The sequence below is a fragment of the Chiloscyllium plagiosum genome, unplaced genomic scaffold, assembly GCF_037043375.1.
Source record: "Chiloscyllium plagiosum isolate Xiang-an unplaced genomic scaffold, Cpla_swu_hap1 HiC_scaffold_43, whole genome shotgun sequence".
Classification (NCBI taxonomy): domain Eukaryota; kingdom Metazoa; phylum Chordata; class Chondrichthyes; order Orectolobiformes; family Hemiscylliidae; genus Chiloscyllium; species Chiloscyllium plagiosum.
The window spans coordinates 1145437-1168602 of record NW_028270181.1 but is presented as its reverse complement, the minus strand read 5'-3'; the positions used below and the strand labels follow the sequence as shown (position 1 = coordinate 1168602).

Below are 23166 nucleotides of genomic sequence, written 5' to 3'. Positions count from 1 at the left end.
ACAGCTGTCAGATACAAGTAGTCGTCAGTGCATTCCAAATTATATTACATGAAACATTCAGTTTAAACTGAACTTGAAGAGTGAAAGCCTCTTTTGGTGTTGCTAGCTTTCCATTGCTGACTAATAGATTATCTCTCTATAACTTATTACATATTTTTCTAGGTCTATTGTGAAATGTCTGCTGCCAGAAGAGTCTTGGTGAGTATTGTTACTTGCAAATTTTGAAATTTTTTGCAGAATAAACCAGCCTTTCAGAAACTGGACCTCCATACTGCCACCTTGCTGATGGCAAAGTTTATGCAAACTGTTTGTTTTATTTTTGTCCAAATTTCAGTCTAAAGCCATCACTTATGACAAGGTCAGATGTTTGCCTGAGGGACTAGGGGCAATTGATAAGAAATTGCAGTCTGTTTTGCCCTGTCAAAAGATACAAAGCTCCAGCACTGACACGTCTATTTGTCACACCATCAGGGCCTGCTGGTAGGATGAAGTGTTGTTCAGCCTCGCCTCATCAGAAACCAGCAGCAATAGCATTACTGACAGTTTTTTTAAAATCAGAGTATTCCCTCAGGTTATTTCATAAAAAGATTGAGACTATTTTGGTCACAAATGAAAACCATTATCCTCTTATACACATAAGATTTCATGCAAATTATTTCATTTTTTGTAAAGCAGGGGACAGAGTGAAATTAGCCATGCTACAGGAGACAGAACACAAACAGATTAGCACTAAAATATCACTCAGAGCAAACATACCCCACAGAAATCTTAAGATGATTTGAAGATTTTCTATGTTAAAACAAATTTTATACTATAAAGATCCTTCATTGACTGTGAAATGCTTTGGAAGATTGTGAAGTATGAAAGATTATTTCTATATGTAAGGCTTCCTTTCAATTAATGAAAGATTTCACTCCTTAAAAAGTAAAAAAAAAGTGCAGATGGCAGTAATCTAAAACTGTGGATGCTCGATATTTGAAACAAAGAGAATGTTGCAGAAACTCAGCCAGTCTGGCAAATCTGTGGAGACAGAAGCAGAGTTAAAGCTTCGAGTCTAGTACAGGAATGCAATCTGAAGAGCTGTCTGACATTACAGATCCACCTCGATTATCAGAGTATGAATTATCCGAAAATCAGATTATCCGAATGAGATCTCAAGGTCCCGATGGAAACATTATATCAAACACGTGTTGCCAACAGTGATATCGCGTTTTTTGTTTACAATGATTAAACAGGCACTATCCCCAAATGACCTCCCTCTCTCCCCATACTTTCCCAGGAGTTCTTTAAGATTAGATTCCCTACAGTGTGGAAACAGGCCCTTTTGGCCCAACAAGTCCACACCGACCCTCCAAAGAGTAACCCACCCAGACCCATTTCCCTCTGACTAATGCACCTAACACTATGGGCAATTTAGCCTGGCTAATTCACCTGACCTGCACATCTTTTGGATTATGGGAGGAAATTGGAGCACCCGGAGGAAACCCACACAGATACGGGGAGAATGTGCAAACTCCACACAGACAGACAGTCACCCGAGGTTGGAATCGAACCTGGGACCCTGGTGCTGTGAGGCAGCAGTGCTAACCACTGAGCCACCGTGCCGCCTCACTACACAGGGGTGTACTCTAAACCCCCCTTCCCCACAGAATCTCTCCAACATTGTCCTGAAAAACATTGCAGGAAAAAAGTTGTGTGGGGCTGTGGCTGTAGCTGTGTGCGCGTGCTATTTGGAGACTTACCCCACAAAGGTAGGAGCAGTCTTGTTGTTGGTGTCCAGTCCAACTGCCCCAGAAAGGGGGCAGGTAAGTACACGGTTGGGTGGCTGGCAGGGGCAGATGGGGCGGTGATGGCCAGGGTTGGGGGTGGTGGGGTGCTATTGGACAGGGTTGGGGGCAGGGGAGCGGTGTTGAACAAGGTTGGGGTGGGAGGGGCGATGTTGGATGGGGTTGGGGGTGATGTTGGGGCGAGGGGTGCAGTGCTGAATGGGGTTGGGGCGGCATTGCACGGGGTTGTGGGCAGTGGAGCGGTGTTGAGGGCAGGGTGGGCAGTGTTGAATGGGTTGGGGGCAGGGGGGCGGTGTTGGATGGGTTGGGGGCGGGGCAGTATGGGACAGGGCTCGTAAGCTGTGTGCTGCTGCAGTCTCCTGAACTGAGAGCAGACTTTCAAAACTCCGAGCCCCAGAGGAAAGGCACTTAAATCAATTTACCAAATAATCAATTATCTGAACGAAGTAGTGCTCTCCCAACTCGTTCAGATAATCAAGGTTTCCCCTGTAGCGTAAATTAGTTTTAATCTATCCACTGACCACAAGAGACAAAGGATGGTATCAGAACTTAGCTAGTTGGTTTTCCCTTTTTACTATCTGCCAAGTTTGTGACAACTTTAAATCCAGAAAAAAAGGCATAATCATTTGAAGCAGAGTAAAATGCTGGTCATGGAGTGGAGAAGCAAGACAATCATTTAACTCACTGTTCAAGCAAACAGCTACTACTGACATGGGCTAAATGGCCTGTTGCATTGGAAAGGTGAATAATTGAAATTTGTCATGCTCCAGAAGTTGTAAACTCTGCAGTTCTATGGGTCTTTCTGAGACACCATGAACTTAGTAAATTCCATATATCCAAGAGAATATTGCAAACTGATACAGTGTCAATGGAATTAAATGTTTATAATTCATCTCAAATTGTTTAACTTTTATGGTTATGATCAAGATGAAGGGAAATGCATCTTCCATAAGCATTTCTGTTCCCTTAAATCTCTCTTTAACCTTGTACAAAAATACAACACAACTTAAAATAAGCTTTACAACCCAATATGTACCACTTGGAATTCTGGATGTTTTCCGAACATGGGTGATCAATACATACATATTAAGAATTCACCCTTCGCCCTACTGTCTTGACAATGACTGCATGCTAAGCAGCATTACTGGTTAGCATTTCAAAGTTTAACATGTCTTACGTAAAGAGGTTCAGGATCAACTGTGAAACATTGCTAGTAATTCAGTTAAAACTTCACCATAAGTAATGGTTAAGCAGCAAGACTTCCAACAAAATACGAAAGAATCTTATTGAAGGGAAGAGGAGACTTGCCTTTAAAGAATGACTAACTGTCTAATACTTGAATATGGTGACTTACTAAAGTACAGAGTGCTTTCTGAACAGTTTCCTGGTGCCTCAAGGTAATGCCTCAAATTTTGAGACCCTGGGGTAAAATTTGGGGATATGGAAGTTGCTCAGATGGGGAAGACTTTAATCCCTTCTCAAGTTACACGGTTTCCAGTGCCCCAAAAGTCTCCCTTGAAGCCAGGCAGGTTGATGAAAAGTCAGGGTTGATTAAAGAACCACTCTTATCCTTCCAATTTTTTTCTGTATTGGTCATCAAGCCTCAAACAGCAGACTATTATGCCATATTCTTCATGAGAAAAATAAGGAATTAAAAGGAACCTTGATAGTTGAGGAGCAGTGACAGATACATAAAGAGAGTTCATGGCTTGCAGCAAAGATGTGTCCCATTGAGGAAGGAGGGTTCGAGAAATGGCTTAGGCTGACCATAGTTAACCAGGGAAGGATAGCATCAAATTGAAAGAAAAAAACACACAATCGGGCAAAGATTAATGTTAAGCCAGAGAATTAGAAAAGTTTCAAAAGCCAAAAGATGACCAAAACGAGGGAGAAAATAAGCTTTGAGGGTAAACCTGTAAGCAATCTCTTGCTCTCAGTCTTAATAAGTTTTAAAAAAAGGAACAGAGAAACCAAAGTGAACATTAGCCCCTTACAGAACAAGGCTGGGAAAATAACAATAATGGGGAACCAGGAAATAGCAGAGAATTGAAGAAATACTTTACATGCGTCTTCACCAAAGGTGTACATAACATTCCAAAATTACTAAATAATCAAGACCAAAGGAAAGTATAGAAAAACAGTAATTATCACCACAGAAAAACTGGGAGGGAAACAACTGGGGCTAAAGACTGATAAGTCCCACAGACCTGATGTGGAGTGCATCCTAGGAAATTAAACAAAGTAGCTACACAGGTGCACTGGTAGTAATTTTCCAGGAATCCTTAGATTATGGGAAAGTCCCAGGGAAGGAGCCAAAAATAAAAGGGTAATTTTAGGCCAGTTAGCTTAACTTCTGTTCTTCAAAAACTATCAGAGTCTGTTATAAAGTACGTAATAGCAGAGCGTTAGAAATACTTAAAGTAATAAAAGCAGAGTCAGCAGGGCTTCATGAAGGGGAAATCATGCTTGACAAATTTATTTGAATTCTTTGAGGAGGAAACAAAGAGTGAAGATAAAGGGGAGGCAGTATAATAGATATGAATGTTCAGAAGCCATTTGATAAGATACCACATATTAGGCTATTCAGATATGAGCCTACAGTGCTGGACGTAGTATCTCAGCAGGAGTAGAATACAGTTGGGAATTGGGGAACATTCTCAGAATGGCAATCTGTAACTAGACGAATGCTGCAAGGATCAGTACTGGGGCCACAATTGTTTACAATACATACTAATGACCTGGATGAGGAAATTGAATGCAAAGTTTGAGATGACACAAAAATAGGTGGGAAGGCAAGTAGTGAGGATGACACAAAGGAATCTGCAGAGGGATGTAGACAGATCTGGCAAGTGGGCAAAAACATGGTAGATGGAATATAAATGGGCAAATGTTAAGATATGCGTTTCAGCAGAAAGAATATAGGAGCGGATTATTGAAAAGGATAAAGGATAAAGACTGCAGCATGCTACGGAACAGAGGAATTTGGGATTTCTTGCTCATGAACCACAAAAGGTCAGTTTCCAAGTTCAGCAGGTAATACAAAAGGCAAATTAAATCCTGGCCTTTGTTTCCAAGGGAAAGGAGGTTTTTGCTAGAATTATACAAAGCACCTATCAGATCCAGGTAGAATACAGTAAAGAGTTTTGGGGCCCTTATCTAAGAAAAGATATCATGGCATTGCAGACAATCCAGAGAAGGCTCATGAGGCTAATACCAGGTATGGAGACACGGACTTATGAAGATAGGCCGAGCAGACTGGGCTTGCACCCATTTGCTGTTTGGTTCATGTATCTCTGGACATCGGAGTGTGTCTCGGAAAAAATAAACAGTGAAATTGACAGCTGAACTTAGAGGAACCTGTGTGGGAGAACTCAGCACAGGAACAGATAGGTGTATAATTGTTAAGTGTAACCTTGCTGTAAGTCTACAGTAGTGAGTAGAGTGAGTTCTTTCTTGATGATGTTTTATTGAAATCTGTCTCTTGATTAAATTTTAAAAATATAAATCGTAAGTACCAAGTTAGCCTGGAACATTGTTTTTTAGAGCAGAATTACAGTGCTATTTTCTGGGTCTGCATATTGTGAAGGAGCAAAGATGGCCTTTCGTAGAGTGATATGCTCTTCCTGTCGGATGTGGGACTTTACGAAGAGTTTTCATGTTCCTGAAGATGATGTCTGCAGGAAGTGTCTTTGGTTGCGAATTCTATCATATTGCATGGATCAGTTGGAGTGGCAGTTAGAGGCAATAAGGAATTTACAAGAGCTAGGGGATGTGATGGATGGCAGTTATACAAAAGGAGAAAAGCCACAGATACAATTAGGTAGATGTGTTAACTCCAGAAAGGTGGGAGAGGTAGGCAGGTTGTGCAGGAGTCTTCTGTGGCTATTCCCATTTCAAACAAGTCTGATGTTTTGGAAAATGTTGGTGGGAGGGATGGACTCTTGGAGAACGTAGCATGAACAGCCAAGTTTCTGGTATCAATGCAATGTACCCCTCTAATGTAATGAGGGGTACATCAGGTTCCAAGCGATTGATTAGAGAGTCCCCTATCATAATCAAAGGCACAGACAGACATTCCTACAGCCAGCAGCGAAAAATCGGAATGGTGTATTGCCTCCCTGGTGCCAGGATCAAGGATTCCACAGAGATGGTGCAGAGCGTTCTCAAAGGGGAGAGGGACCAGCAGGTGGTCATTGTACACATTGGAACCAACAATATAGGAAGAGAAAAGGATGAGACTCTGAAGGGAGAATATAGAAACTTAGGCAGGAATTTAAAAAGGAGGTCCTCAAGGATAGCAATATCTCAATTACTCCTGATGCTATGAGCTAGTAAGGGTAGTAATAGGAGGATAGAGCAGATGAATGTGTGGCTGAGAAGCTAGTGCAGGGGAGAAGAGTTGACATTTTTGGATCATTGGAATCTCTCCCGGGGTGGATGCGACCTGTACAAGAAGGATGGACTAATTGGAAGAGGACTAATATACTAGCAGGGAGATTTGCTTCAGCTGCTCGGGACGATTTAAACTAGCAAGGTGGTGTTGGTTTTGGTGGTGGGGGGGGGGGGGGGGGGGGGGGGGGGGGAAGAGAGTGGAGAAGAGAGTTGGTGGGACCCAAGGAAATAGGGTAGAAGGAAATGACTGAGACTGATACATCTTGGAAAAGGAGTCAAACAGTCAAGGCAGGCAGGAACAAAGCAGAAAGCACTTCGGACTGCTAAATTAAACCGTCTTTACTTCAATGCAAGAGGCCTCACAGGGAAGGCAGATGAACTCAGGACATGGTTAGGAACATGGGACTGGGATAAGTGTCTCAGGGATGGACAAGATTGGAAGCTTATTGTTCCAGTACACAAATGCTATAGGAAGGGTAGAAGGGGAGTGGCAAGAGAGGAGGGTGAGTGGCATTTTTGATAAGGGATAGCATTACAGTTGTACTTAGGGAGGATATTCTTGGTAATACATCCAGGGAAGGTATGTGGGAGGAACTGAAAAGTAAGAAAAGGATGATCACCTTATTGGACTGTATTATAGACCCCCCGCCTAATAGTCAGCAGAAAATTGAGAAATTTGTAAGGAGATTTCAGATATCTGTAAGAATAATAGGGTGGTTATGGTAGGGGATTTTAACTTTCCAAACATTGACTGGGACTGCCATAGTGTTAACGGTTTAGATGGAGAGGAATTTAAGTGTGTACAAGAAAATTCTCTGATTCAGCATGTAGATGTACCTACTAGAGAAGGTGCAAAACTTGACCTACTGTTGAGAAATAAGGCAGGGCAGGTGACTGAGGTGTCAGTGGGGGAGCATTTTGGGGCCAGCGACCATAATTTGATTAGTTTCAAAGTAGCGATGGGAAAGGGTCGACCAGATCTAAAAGTTGAAGCTCTAAATTGGAGGAAGGCTAATTTTGATGATATTAGGCAAGAACTTTCAAAAGCTGATTGGTAGCAGATGTTTGCAGGTAAAGAGACGTCTGGAAAATGGGAAGCCTTCAAAAATGACGTAATGAGTGTCCAGAGATAGCATATCCCTGCTAAGGTGAAAGGAAAGTCTAGTGGGTGTACGGAATGCTGGGTGACTGGATAAATTGAGGTTTTGTTTACGAAAAAGAAGGAAGCATGTGTAAGGTATAGACAGCAGAGTATTACGATACTAAGTAAACTCTCCTACTTAATTTAACACCAGCAACACAGAAAAGGTTTATCCTATGCAGTAACCTGTGAAAGGCCAAGAACTTTTTAAAGGAAAACTTAATTTTATTTCTTAAAGTATAAGCGAGAATAATGAACTAACAACTATTTACAATCCCTTACTCTCACCTATCTGTTACCTTCCCTTCTACGATACTTGTCCGATAAACTCCCAATTACAATTCACAAAAACAAAAAAACTTATCTCAAAACCAGACAGCTTTTGTCCTCGGAGTTCTGGTCTTCTTTTCTTCTTATTATTCTACTTAGGGATTTCTGCTTCATAGATAACTGATCGATAAATTTCTTTTAAGAGAGCTGTTTTCTGGTCAGTGTGCAGATGTTGTTGGCTTGGCATTCTCCTCTCAACTGTTCAGTTTTCCCCGGTGTTATACCCTCAAAGCATCACATTGTGTCATCGGCTTTTAAGATTGTCGATATACCCAATTCAAACTGGATGGAATTTTAGGGTATAATTTAAATTGATTGGCCTAATTCGAATCTGTTGTGTCATTTCTAGGCACCCAGCTAATCGCGTTGTTCAACCAAATGTTACATTTATTTCTTTTCAGAACACTTGGTTCTGTCAGGTAGTTCTGCTGCTTTTAACTCTTAAAAGGTACAGTACACGCATATGTTCATAACAAGAGATCGAGTGAATCCTTAAAAGAGTATAAAAGCAATAGGAGTATACTTAAGAGGGATACAGGAGGGCAAAAAGGGGACATGAGATAGCTTTGGCAAATAGAATTAAGGAGAATCCAAAGGGATTTTATAAATACATTAAGGACAGAAGGATAACAAGGAAGAGAACAGGGCCTCTCAAAGCTCAGCAAGACAGATGGAGGAGATATTAAACAAGTATTTTGCATCAGTGTTTACTGTGAGGACGTGGAAGATACAGAATATGGGGAAATAGATGGTGACATCATGAGAAATGTCCATACTACACAGGCAGTGGTGCTGGATGTCTTGAAATGCATACAAGTGGATAAACCCCCAGGATCTGATCAGGTGTACCCTAGAACTCTGTGGGAAGCTACAGAAGTGATTGCTGGGTCCCTTGCTGAGGTATTTATATCACTGTTAGTCACACGTGAGGTGCTGGAAGACTGGAGGTTGGCTAATGTGGTGCCACCATTTACAAAAAGTGGTCAGGAAAAACCAGGGAACTGTAGACTGGGTCTGACATTGGTGGTGGGCAAGTTGCTGGAGGGAATCCTGAGGGACAGGATTTACATGTATTCGGAAAGGTAAGGACAGATTAGGGATAGTCTGCATGGCTTTGTGCGTAGGAAATCACATTCACGAATTTGATTCGAGTCCTTTGAAGTAGGAACAGAGAATTGATGAGAGTAGAGCAGTAGACGTGATCTGTATGGACTTCAGTAAGGTGTCTGGAAGGTTCCTCTTGGGAGACTGGTTAACAAGGCTAGATCTCATGGAATACAAGGAGAACTAGCCATTTGGATACAGAACTGCTCCAAGACAAAGACAAAGGGTGGTGGTGTAGCATTGCTTTTCAGACTGGAAATCGGTGACCAGTGGAGTGCCACAAAGATTGGTGCTAGGTCCACTACTTTTCATCATTTATATAAATGATTTGGATGTGAGCATAGGAGGTATAGTTAGTAAGTCTGCAGATGACACCAAAATTAGAGGTGTAGTGGACAATGAAGAAGGTTATCTCAGATTACAACGAGCTCGATCAGATGGGCCAATGAACTAAGCAGTGGCAGATGGAATTTAATTTCGATAAACGCAAAGTGCTGCATTTTGGAAAAGCAAATCAGAGAAGGACTTATACACTTAATGGTAAAGTTACGGGGAGTGTTGCTGAACAGAGATCTTGGAGTGCAGGTTCATAGTTCCTTGAGAGTGAAGACGGCGTTTGAAACATTTTCCTTTGTGGGTCAGAGCACTGAGTACAGGAGTTGGGAGGTCATGTTGCAGCTGTACAGGATATTGGTTATGCTACATTTGGAATATAGTGTACACAATTCTGGTCTCCTTCCTATTGGCAAGATTTTGTGAATCTTGAAAAGGGTTCAGAGAAGATTTACAAGGATGTTGCCAGGGTTGGAGGATTTGAGCTATAGGGAGAGGTTGAATAGACTGGGGTTGTTTTCCCTGGAGCGCTGTAGGCTGAGGGGTGACCCTATAGAGGTTTATAAAATCATGAGGGGCATAGATAGGATAAATAGACAAGGTCTTTTCCCCAGGGTGAATGAGTCCAGAACTACTGGGCATAGGTTTAGGTGAGGGGGGAAAAGATATAAAGGGGACCTAAGAGGCAACCTTTTAAACACAGGGTTGTACATGTATGGAATGAGCTGCCAGAGGAAGTCACGGACGCTGGTACAATTACAGCATTTAAAAGACATCTGAGTGGGCATACCAATAGGAAGGGTATAGAGGGATATGGGCCAAGTGTTGACAAATGGGACTAGATTAGGCTAGGATATCTGGTCGGCATGGACACGTTAGACCAAAGGGTCTGTTTCCATGCTGCACAGCTCTATTACTCTAATAAAACGCAACCTTATTGAAACATACAAGGTTCTTAGCTGACTTGACAGGGTAGATGAGAAACGTGGTTTCCCCTTATGAGAGTGATAGGATCACTTAGCGCTTCTTTGATGTTTCCTCCGGTGTTTATAGTGGTCTGTCCCTGCCGCTTCCGGTCGTCAGTTTCAGCTGTCCGCTGTAGTGGTTGGTATATTGGGTCCAGATCGATGTGTTTGTTGATGGAGTTTGTGGATGAATGCCATGCCTCTAGGAATTCCCTGGCTGTTCTCTGTCTGGCTTGCCCTATGATAGTAGTGTTGTCCCAGTCGAATTCATGTTGCTTGTTGTCTGCGTGTGCGACCCCTAGGACTCATAACGGCACACAAACCAACAGCCACGCTCAGACAACAACTCACCAGAACGAAGGACCCGATACCCAACATGAGCAAAACTAATGTAATGTAGTGTACAAAATACCATGCAAGGACTGCACAAAACTCTATATAGAACAAACAGGAAGACAGCTAACAATCCGCATACATGAACATCAACTAGCCACGAAACGACACGACCAGCTATCCTTAGTAGCCACACACGCAGACAACAAGCAACATGAATTCGACTGGGACAACACTACTATCATAGGGCAAGCCAGACAGAGCACAGCCAGGGAACTCCTAGAGGCATGGCATTCATCCACAAACTCCATCAACAAACACATCGACCTGGACCCAATATACCAACCACTACAGCGGACAGCTGAAACTGACAACCGGAAGCGGCAGGGACAGACCACTATAAACACCGGAGGAAACATCAAAGAAGCGCTTCGCAGGAGGCTCCCAAGCACTGATGATGTCGCCTAGCCAGGGGACGAAACGTTTGCAACAAAGCTTCCAGCTCGGCGAACAGAACCACAACAATGAGCACCCGAGCTACAAATCTTCGCATAAACTTTGATCACTTAGCATAATCTCAGAATCAGGGGCTACACATTTCAGACAGAGATAACAAGGAACAATAACAGAAATTGCTGGAAAAGCTCAGGTCAGGGTGGAGGTTAAGGAGTAAACGATACGTGGAGATACAGCCCAAACAGACATAAGGACAGTTGGATAGACCAAGTGTGAATAGCAATTAATGGAGCCTGTTAATGCCTAACTACCCCCTCCCTCCCCCCCCCCCCCCCCCCCCATCCTATCTTCTGCATATAAACTAACATTTTTCTAGCTACCATCAGTTCTGAGGAAATGTCACTGACCAGAAGTGGTAATTTGGATTTCTCTCCACAAATGCTGCCAGACCTACTCAGCTTTTCTAGCAATTTCTGTTATTGTTCCTGATTTACACCATTCGCAGTTTTTTTGGTCTTTAATTAGAGATAAGGAGGAATTTCTTCTCTCAGAGTAGTGAACCTGTGGAATTCTTTACTGTTGAGGGTTGAGTCTGGGTCATTAAGTATATTAGAGCATAAAACAGAACATAGAAAGGTACAGCACAGAACATACTCTTTGGTCCACGATGTTGTGCCGAGGTTAATCCGAATGTCAAATGTAATAACTTAACCTACGCACCCCTCAACTCACTGCTATGCATGTGCTTGTCCAGCAGTCACTTAAATGTCCCTAATGACTCTGCTAAATGCTGAGTTTTTTTTTAAATCAGCGAAGGAATCAAGGGTGATGGGAAAGGCTAGAAATGGGAGTTTAGGATTATCACATCAACCATGATCATATTGAGTAGAGGAGCACACTTGATGGACTGAACGACGTACTTCTGCCCCTGCATAGAACAGGTCCTTCGGCCCTCGATGTTGCGCCGACCTGTGAACTATTCTCAGCTCGTCCCACTACACTATCCCATCATCAATCATCCATGCGCATAACCAAGGATTGTTTAAATCTCCCTGATGTGGCTGAGTTAATTACATTGGCAGGTAGGGCACTCCACACCCTTACCACTCTGTCTTAAATCACCCCTCAATTTGTAGTTATGCCCCCTCGTACAAGCTGACGTCATCATCCTAGGAAAAAGACTTTCACTGTCTACCCTATCTAATCCTGTGATCATCTTGTATGTCTCTATCAAATCCCCTCTTAGCCTCCTTCTTTCCAATGAGAACAGACCCAAGTCTCAGTCTTTCCTCAAAAGATCTTCCCTCCAGACCAGACAACATCCTCGTAAATCTCCTCTGCACCTTTTCCAATGCTTTCACATCCTTCCCGAAATATGGCGAACGGAACTGTATACAATATTCCAAGTATTCTTTATGACCTATTATGTAACTCTCAAAAATAAATCTGAGCTCCACAGCAGCTTCATAATCAAATACTTTGGCTGGTAGTTGAAGCCCTGCTGTTGCAGGTAGTTAGCCACAGGGAAGACTGTGGGCAGACAATGTACGTTTACAAAGTTTTGCTAGTTTATGCGCTCCATTAATGCCAATTGTCACATCATTCCTTTGATGGGCAATGTTAGAGTTTGAAGATAGTGAGGACTGCAGATGCTGGAAAGTCAGTGTCAATAAAATGTGAAGCTGGAAAAAGCACAGCAGGTCAAGCAGCAGAGGAGCAGGACAGTCAATGTTTCAGGCAGAATCCTTCGTCAGGACTTCATCACAATATTGGAGTTTGTGCAAAGCAAGTGGATTGACAAATATTTTCAGCCAAAAAAAAGGACCTCCATTTTCAAGTTGCTGATAGATATAAGTGAATGTGTTCAAATCCAAGGTGCTCATCCAGTTTACTAAGGGGATCTAAATGTTCCTTTCTGGACAGTCAGAAGATGAATAATAGTGCTTGAGTCAAACCACATTATCTAAGTTTACAGAGTGAATCATTACACGCATATATCTTCTAATTCAACCACAGTTTCAATAAGCATCTCCAAACAAAATCCCAGTTAACGTATATCAACTGCACATAAATAACATGCAATTAATGCAGCCTGCTTGCCCAAAAGCACCCCATAGTGGGACCCTTCTAAATCTCAGTTTTCTTCTCAGCAGTAATATTTTCTAATGCCCCGTGAATCAGTCTTGCAACTACCATTAATCCCTCTCTACTTTCTCAAATACTGAAGCCTACTGTAGAACAAATGCGTCAAGCCTTAAAACCAAACACTGCTGAACCCAAATAAATTTTTTCCTGTATTTACTATAATTATTCTCAAACAGTCCAGGAAAAATACACTTTTCATTTGTCCTTGGCATCCCAGAACTGTAACCACATCCTTGCGGCAGGTAATCCCTCATTGTGATATCATTGCCAGTCACATAAATGTGAAAAACATGGTCCTGGATATTCTTTCAATCTTTCTTCCTTCCCACTAGGGGTTAGGTTGCTGTAGGGATATATCAATTCAATTACAAAAAAGTGCACATTACCACCGTGTTTGGAATCCCAGTGTAGCTCCCAGTTCTTTCCATTCCCTTTCTTCAAATATTTCATTTTTCATTGAACTTGCAGTGACAAAAGATTGAGGATCCATGCTCAGGGCCACATATTCCAGTAATTTCAATTGTTGGGATAATAGCTTTACTTATGATGCACCATCGAATCATGTGGTGCACATACATACTTCAAATATTTCCTCTTTGTTGTGGTATAACATAGCTTTCTCTTCATAAGGGCCTATTGGCCTCCAGCCCCAGGGAGAACTGCTGTTCAGCACTGAATTGCCCTAGTAACAGGAGCCAGAATTATTCAGGGTATTCAATTATTAATGCATTTTAAAAGGACGTTTCTACATTCTACTATGCATTTAATATTACATTTACTAACAGACTTTGTACATTTAACTATGAAGTGGCACTTGGCAAGTACCAACTCAAAGCTACCACTAGATGCTTGCAGTGACTAAGTGCACCCCGTTATCAATTCTATCTCCCCATCTGGATTTGGAGATTATGATGCTTGCTCAAAAATGAAGTATTTCTCCATACTAATATTCCACACTATTATGTAATTGCATTTCAGAATAAAGAAATATTCAGAGTACTTCATTCATTAGGCTCCAAATATGTACATTACACCCCCTCAATGGCATAGTCAATTTTACTGAGTACAAACTCTCCTCTCAACAGAAACTGTTATTTTGCTTCAAATCCACTCAGGAGTTTAAATTATAATTGTTCCTCTGATGTGGGTGGTAGTCCTAAGGCAATACTGGGAGTCTGTCACTTGTTGCCCTCAGGTCATTGCAAGACTACAAATGTTAAATCATAGAATCCCTACAGTGTGGAAACAGGCCATTTTGGCCCAACAAGTCCACACCGATCCTCCAAACAGTATCCCACCCAGATTTATTAATAAAATTACTAAATTAATAAATGAATTTATTAATGCACCTAGCCTTTACAATCATGAACACTGTAGGCAATTTAGCATGGCCAATTTACCTAATCTGAATATCTTTGGACTGGGGCAGTAAACTGGACCACCTGGAGGAAACTCACACAGACACGGAGAGAATGTGCAAACTCCACACAGACAGTTGCCCAAGTCTGGAATTGAACCCAGTGCTAACCACTGAGCCACCGTGTTGCCCAGACTGCAGACAATGACAGGTTCCACCTCAAATGACATCAATATTACAAGATTGCTCTTAATCAGAACCTTTTATGGTCCACAGATTACAATATATTAAATTCAATTCCACAACTTAGTATTTGAACAAATCTTCTTGCCAACCTAATCCAACTCCAAAAACATTTGCCACTCAATCACTTTTCCAAGAATTCCGGAAACCTGACATACTGAAAGCACGGACAAGTTAATAATTCAAGGCAAGCTTTCAAGTGGGCAAAATCATTACTGTGAAGGCTCACTCTTAAGTGGAAAATATTTAATAATTATTCTTTACTGCATCCAAACAACTGCATTCTCCACTATAGCTGGTAAAGTCTCAGATTCTGCCTTGGAACAATGAAGGCTAATCCACTCTGACACCATCAGGCAGCTTGTTTGCAAACCAGCACAAATATCTTGGCAGGATCACAGAGGCCTTTATTGAGGCAGTGTTGAAATAATGTGCCACAGTCTGAAGTCAAAACTATTCACATGACCAACACACACTAGAGCAGCAGCTGGGTTCTCTGCCAATCCCTCCAGTTGCCAATTTCATTAAGGTCATCACTACAGGTCTCAAGAAACCAGTTGCTTCTGAATCTCTCTGCCTTCCCTTGCTTCAGCACAGATTCCATCACATAGCAATGCCGGCACTATGAAGGAAGGTCACCAAAAAACACTAGCCAGGAACTGACTGATGAGCAAGCAACAAACAATTCAGGATTTAAAAACACAGCAAGGAACTGCAAAAAAAAAGTCCTCTGTCAACACAACATTTTATTTTGCATATCAGAGGCAGGGATCGCTGATGGGACAGGGTCACTACGTGCACTATTCAGACTCAGCACGTAAAGGAACACAGCAATGGCCAGAATATTAGCAAAATAGAAGCATGGTTCCCATACGCCAAGTATAATTTTATTGCTGGTTCACAAATCTTACTGATTTGTCTTTTTTGCAGGGTCATGTCACCTTTGTCTCCTGAATCAATTCAAATGATCCCTGCATCAAGTTTGATACCTTTACACTGATGGCTTTACACAACCTTTACACACATTAGATTATTTATAATTGAAGACACATGCAGAGAAATGGAAAAAAAAAACTGAAAACTTATACATAGTCTTCAAGTCTCCACAACACATACCTGGGTAGCCAAGTGAAACAAAGCTTGAACACTCCATATAAATAAAACACTCAAAACTAACAGAGCATGGAGAAGCACAGGTCACCTTTTGACAGTTTTTCAGAAGCCTGGAGGTCTTACCCGTTTAGGCCCATGGAAGATTTTCCTGGTATTTTCCTTGGCTTTTTCCTGTCTATTCATTGGTTTCCTACCAGCATCGGAATTTGACTCATCACTGAATTCCAGCAAATCTGAAAGAGTGCAAGTCACCTGTAAACATGCTATACACATTCAAACAGTCTTATTCACAACAGAATTTTTAAAAACTGCTTGGTATCACAGTCTACACAATCCAATTTTTTAAACAACATCATGCAGTCAGAGAACTGTAGATCCTCAGGTACAGTCAGTGATTACAAGTATTTGTTACTGACTAGCCAAAACAACTTCGCTTTAATCAGGACCACTACTTCATGTGCAGTATTCAAGAAAGAATTCAAATCAAGTACATCAGTAAAATACTGAAGCAGTGGAATAAGAAATAAATGAGTAGTTTTACAAAATAAATTTTTGAAAGTTTACAACAGTTTATATTGGGGTGCTACAACCGATATGTTCTCGATTGGTTGTTATGCAGCAGTTCCACTCTTGGAATCCGAAACCACACCCCACACCTTTTCACAAGTCCTGCACAAATGCAGAGAAGATACCACCCTACCAACCAACCTGTATCTTGCATATCCCATGTCAGACCTCTCATGTCTCAAATACACCACTACATCACCAGCGTTAAAGTTATTCTTTAATATCCAGACCAATGTAAATGGTTGCAAATTCTACTAGATAGGAGGGATGGAGAGGACTTCAAACTGAATAGTGAGGCAAGGGATCACGTGAAGGAAGACAAGGAAAGTACAAAAAGAAAAATGCAAATGTAAGAAAGCAAGGCAGCAAGAATAATAAAATAATTGAAGAATGACAGTGTGAGAGTATATAACTATATTATTCTAGGAAAGGGGAGCAATTACTCGCCAAGGTCACCACATCTGAGCACCAGGTGGCAGCGATCAGGAAGCAGAACCCACCATCCCTTACCAGTTGATGCTGACCAGTCCATTACATCTCAGGATGTAAGGCACAGTCAGGTGTACCAGGAATGAGCCACATCTCTGTGGAACAAAGCACGCAACAGTCTCTCAACTCCCTTTTGAAGTTGTGTATAACTTTGAGGTCATCCAGCTTGTTTACATTGGCTTGCTGTTTGCTGGGGAGGGAGAACCTGAAACCCCGCAGTTTCAGTCTCAGCAGAAATTGAAGCTTGAGGACCCTGTACATAAAGTAGTTCAGTGTTGGTCTGAGGCAATGAAAGATCTTCTAAAGGGACTGCTTGGAGTGGGTGAATCTCTTCAAAAATGACATAACGAGAGTCCAGAGACAGGACGTTCCTTTTAGGGTCAAAGGTAAGGCTGGTAGGTGTAGGAGATGCTGGATGACTAAAACAAATTAAGGTTTTGGTCAAGAAAAAGAAGAAAGCATACGTCAGGAAAAGACACTAGACATTGAGTGAATTCTTAGAAGAGTATAAAGGCAGTCGGAGTATACCCAAGAGAGAAATCAACAGGGCCGAAAGGGGATATGGGATAGAACATAGAAGAATACAGCGCAGTACAGGCCCTTCATAGAACATAGAACAATACAGCACAGAACAGGCCCTTCGGCCCACGATGTTGTGCCGAACTTCTAACCTAGATTAAGTACCCATCCATGTACCTATCCAAATGCCGCTTAAAGGTCGCCAATGATTCCGACTCTACCACTCCCACGGGCAGCACATTCCATGCCCCCACCACTCTCTGGGTAAAGAACCCACCCCTGACATCTCCCCTATACCTTCCACCCTTCACCTTAAATTTATGTCCCCTTGTAACACTCTGTTGTACCCGGGGAAAAAGTTTCTGACTGTCTACTCTATCTATTCCTCTGATCATCTTATAAACCTCTATCAAGTCACCCCTCATCCTTCGCCGTTCCAACGAGAAAAGGCCGAGAACTCTCAACCTATCCTCGTACGACTTCCTCTCCATTCCAGGCAACATCCTGGTAAATCTTCTCTGCACCCTCTCCAAAGCTTCCACATCTTTCCTAAAGTGAGGCGACCAGAACTGCACACAGTACTCCAACTGTGGCCTAACCAAAGTCCTGTACAGCTGCAACATCACTTCATGACTCTTGAATTCAATCCCTCTGCTAATGAACGATAATACTCCATAGGCCTTCTTACAAACTCTATCCACCTGAGTGGCAACCTTCAAAGATCTATGTACATAGACCCCAAGATCCCTCTGTTCCTCTACCTGACTAAGAACCCTACCATTAACCCTGTATTCCGCATTCTTATTTGTTCTTCCAAAATGGACAACCTCACACTTGGCAGGGTTGAACTCCATCTGCCACTCCTCAGCCCAGCTCTGCATCATATCTAAGTCCCTCTGCAGCCGACAACAGCCCTCCTCACTGTCCACAACTCCACCTATCTTCGTATCATCTGCAAATTTACTGACCCACCCTTCGACTCCCTCATCCAAGTCATTAATAAAAATTACAAACAGCAGAGGACCCAGAACTGATCCCTGCGGAACTCCACTTGTAACTGGGCTCCAGGCTGAATATTTACCATCTACCACCACTCTCTGCCTTCGACCGGTTAGCCAGTTTTCTATCCAATTGGCCAAATTTCCCTCTATCCCATGCCTCCTGACTTTCCGCATAAGCCTACCATGGGGAACCTTATCAAATGCCTTACTAAAATCCATGTACACTACATCCACTGCTCTACCCTCATCCACATGCTTGGTCACCTCCTCGAAGAATTCAATAAGACTTGTAAGGCAAGACCTACCCTTCACAAATCCGTGCTGGCTGTCCCTAATCAAGCAGTGTCTTTCCAGATACTCATAAATCCTATCCCTCAGTACCCTTTCCATTACTTTGCCTACCACAGAAGTAAGACTAACTTACTTCTGTGCCCTCGATGTTGCGCCGATCCAAGCCCACCTAACCTACACTAGCCCATTATCCTCCATATGCCTATCCAATGCCTATCCAATGCCCATTTAAATGCCCATAATGAGGGAGAGTCCACTACTGCTACTGGCAGGGCATTCCATGAACTCACGACTCGCTGAGTAAAGAACCTACCCCTAACATCTGTCCTATACCTACCCCCCCCCTTAATTTAAAGCTATGCCCCCTTGTAATAGCTGACTCCATACGTGGAAAAAGGTTCTCATGGTCGACCCTATCTAAACCCCTAATCATCTTATACACCTCTATCAAGTCACCCCTAAACCTTCTTTTCTCCAATGAAAACAACCCCAAGTGCCTCAGCCTTTCCTCATACGATCTTTCTACCATACCAGGCAACATCCCGGTAAACCTCCTCTGCACCCGTTCCAGTGCCTCCACATCCTTCCCATAGTATGGCGACCAAAACTGCACATAATACTCCAGATGTGGCCGCACCAGAGTCTTATACAACTGCAACATGACAAATAAGGTTAAGGAGCATCCAAACAGATTTTATAAATACATCAAGAACAAAAGGGTAATGAGAATAGGGCCCAAAGAGGAGCAAGGCAGCCTAAGTGTGGAACGGCAGGAGATGGGGGAAGATACTAAAGTATTTTGCATCAGTGTTTACTGCGGAGGAAATGGAAGATATAGAACATGGGGAAACAGATGGCGACATCTTGAAAAATGCCCGTTTTACAGAGGTGGAGAAGCTGGATGTCTTAAAATGCATAAAAGAGGATAAATCCCCAGCGCTTGATCAGGTGCATCCTAAAACTCTATGAGAACCTAGGGAAGCAATTGCAGGGCTCCTTGCTAGGATATTTGTATCATCGATAGCCACAGATGAGGTGCCAGAAGACTGGAGATTGGCTAATGTTGTGCTATTTAAGAAAGGTGTGTTTTTTTTATATAAGCCAGGGAACAATGGACCGGTGAGCCTGACATCAGTGTTGGGCAAGTTGTTGGAGGGAATCCCAAGTTACAGCATTTACATGTATTTGGAAACGCAAGGACTGATTAGGGATAGTCAATGTGTGTAGGAAATCATGTCTCATGAACTTGATTGAGTTTTCGAAAGAAATAACAGAGGATTGAGGAGGGCAGATGTGATCTATATAGGCTTCAGTAAGGCATTTGACAAGGTTCCTCATTATAGACTGGTTATCAAGGTTAGATCACATTGAATACAGGGAGAACTGGCCATTTGGATGCAGAACTGCCTCAAAGGTAGAAAACAGTGGGTGGTGGAAGGCTGCTTTTCAGACTGGAGGCCTGTGACCAGTGGTGTTCCACAAGGATCTGTGCAGGATCCACTGCTTCACATCATACACATAAATGATTTAGATGTGAACATAGGAGGTATTATTGGTAAATTTGTAGATGACACCAAAATTAGGTGGTGGGGGGGTGGGGAGGAGTCCAGAACTAGAGGGCTTAGATTTACGGTGAGAGGGGAAGATTTAAAAGGGACCTAAAGGAGTCATTTTTTTCATGTAGAGGGTGGTGGGTGTATGGAATGTGCTGCCAGAGGAAGTGGTGAAGGCTGGTACAATTACAGCATTTGAAAGGCATCTGGATTGGTATAAGAATAGGAAGGATTTAGAGGGATATGGGCCAAGTACTGGCAAATGGCTGCTTAGAGTCAGTGGATTGTGCCATATTCAAGAATTCAGCCACTAACCTAAATGAGTATGTCACAACCATTACAGACTTCATTAGTATGTAAAAGACTGTGTGCCAAAGAAGTTAATCCAAATCTTTCCCAACTGCCAACCATGGATGAGTTGGGAGATTCACTCCCTACTGAAGTCCAGGTCTGAGACTTTCAAGTCAGCTGACCCTAACCTACACAGGAAATCCAGGTGTGACCTTTGTAAATCCATCTGAGATGCCAAAAGGCAATACCAAATACCATACCATGGCTCAAAACCCCAAACTAATCACGTGGACACCTGCCGTTTGTGGTAAGGCTTACACCACGTCATGAGCTACAAAGTGATGCCAAACTGACACGGGCAATAATACATCTCTACCCAGTGAGCTCTTTGAACAGAAGGTCTGTGAAACGATGTTACCTGTCCCAATAGCCTCAGATGCACCTGTACCTGTGGACACTACCTCAGATGCGAGAGTGTGAAGCCATGGAAAGCACCTGGCAGGATGAATTTCCTGGCCGTGCACTCAGATCACATGTGGACCAACTGGCAGGAGTACTCGCTGACATCTTTAACCTTTCCTTACTGCAATCTGAAATTCCCATCTGCTTCAAGAAGACCACTATCATCCTAGTGCCAAAAAAAACCCATGCAGCACACCTCAATAACTATTGTCCACTTGCTCTGACCTCCATAATTGCAAGTGCTTTGGGAGGTTAGTCTCGGCTCACATCAATTCCAGCTGACCAAACTGCCTTGATCCTTTTCAATTTGCCTATTGGTGCAACAGGTCCAAGGCAGACGCCATCCCCATGGCCCTGTGCTCATCCCTGGAACATTTGAGTAACAAGGATACCTACCAGGTTCCTACTTGATTACAGCTCTGTCTTCAACAAACTCCTCTCCAAACTTCAGTGTCAGCTCCCCACTCTGTAACCGGATCCTTGAGTTCCTGACCCATAGACTGCAATCAGTAAAAATACACAACGTCTCCTTCACAATAATCCTCAACACCAGTGCCCTGCAAGGCTCTGTACTCAGCTGCCTACTGTACTCCTTATACACTCGAAGTGTGGTCAAATTGTGCCCCTACTCCATTTACAGGTTTGCTGACAACACCACAGTTGCGGACTGAATCTCAAATGACCAGAGGACAGTAAAGAGATCGAGTGCGGAGCAGCTTAGTTTAAACATGACAGTCTCTTCATCAATGACAGCAAAACAAAGGAGCTGATCAATAACTTCAGGAAGAGGAGTATAATGTACACTCCTGTCTGCGTCAGCTGAGGTGGAGGTGATCAAGAGCATCAATTTCCTGGAAGGGAAGATAACCAATAATCTGTCCTTGCCTACCAACATGGATGTAATGATCAAGAAAGCCTCTACTTCCTCAGAAGTTAACAAAATTCAGCATATCCATAAAGACACTTAGCAATGTTTATAGATGCACCATATAAACCATCCTATCCGGGTGCATTATAGCAAGACTATGGCAACTGCTCTTCCAAGTCCACAAGAAACTACAGAGAATCGGTTCATCATTCAAACCAGCCTTCTATCCAATGACTCCATCTATACTTCCCACTTCTCAGGAAAAACGAACAACAAAGACCCCTTCCACCCTGGTTCTCTTCTCATATCTGCTGCCTGATGGAAGAGGGGGAAAACGTTTGAATACACGCACAAAGAGATTTAAGGACAGCTTTTTCCCTGCTGTTAGCAAACTTTTGAACAAACCTCTCAAATATTAAGATGGATCTCTCTCTCTCTGCACCTTTTTGGTGGCTGTAACACTACATTCTGGACTCTGCTCTGTTATCTGATGCACTTTTTTGATATGGCCTGCTTTCAGAGCATGCAAAACAACACTTTCCACATCTCAGTACATGTTATATTAATAAATCAAATCAAATGGATGAGCGCGACAATAGATAAGGCCAGAGTTTGCAAAGATAGTCTAAGGACAGAATCAAGGCCATGTTTCCTCCATTTTTGTTTAGCAGCAGGAATAGAGAGAGTGACGACCAGAAGGCTGCTAGGAATATAAAACTCTTTACTAAAAATTTACCTCATGAATAGGGAGAGCGCACCAGGGACTGCTTAGTAGGTAAAGTAATATATTTGGCCAGTTGTGTTACCTGAAACTTTAGTTCTGGGCAGTAGATTGGTAAGGTAGCTAGTTTTTTTTATTTTTCAAGAGTCTCTTTGGGAATTTAGAATAGTGGGAGGGGAGGTTAGGGCAGTGGAATGTTCCTCCTGCAGAATGTGGGAGCTAAAGGTTACCACTACTGTCCCTGTTGACTTCATCCGCAGGAAGTGCACACAACTCAAGCTTCTTGAAATCCGCGTTAGGGAACTGGAGCTGAAGTTGGATGAACTTCAGATCATTCGGAAGGCAGATGGGGTTAGAGAGATGGGTTACGGGGAGGTAGTCACACTTCGGGTACAAGAAAAAGACGGATGGGTATTACAGCTGAAAATGTGTTGCTGGAAAAGCGCAGGTCAGGCCGCACCCAGGAACAGGAGAATCGACGTTTCAGGCATAAGCCCTTCTTCAGGATGGGTATTACAGTCAGGGGACAGAAAGGAAACTGACAGATAGTGCAGGAATCCCCTGTGGCAGTTCCCCTCAATAACAAGAATATCATTTTAGATCTTGTTGGTGGGGATGACTTACCAGCGTTAAGTCATCGGGTACAGGTCTCTGGCACAGAATCTGTCCCTGTTGCTCAGAGGAAAGTGGGGACGGGGACGGGGG

At 42.7% G+C, this 23166-nt stretch overlaps 1 protein-coding gene across 2 annotated transcripts in view; it reads right to left on the bottom strand.

Moving 5' to 3' along the window:
* The window catches only part of LOC122541951 (wings apart-like protein homolog), a 209272-nt gene that overhangs the window by 91331 nt on the left and 94775 nt on the right, over positions 1–23166 (bottom strand). For both annotated transcript variants that reach the window (XM_043679247.2, XM_087982429.1), the window contains exon 4: positions 15823–15932. In XM_043679247.2, coding sequence (XP_043535182.1) covers positions 15823–15932 — 110 coding nt within the window. The remainder of the gene's footprint in view (positions 1–15822; positions 15933–23166) is intronic.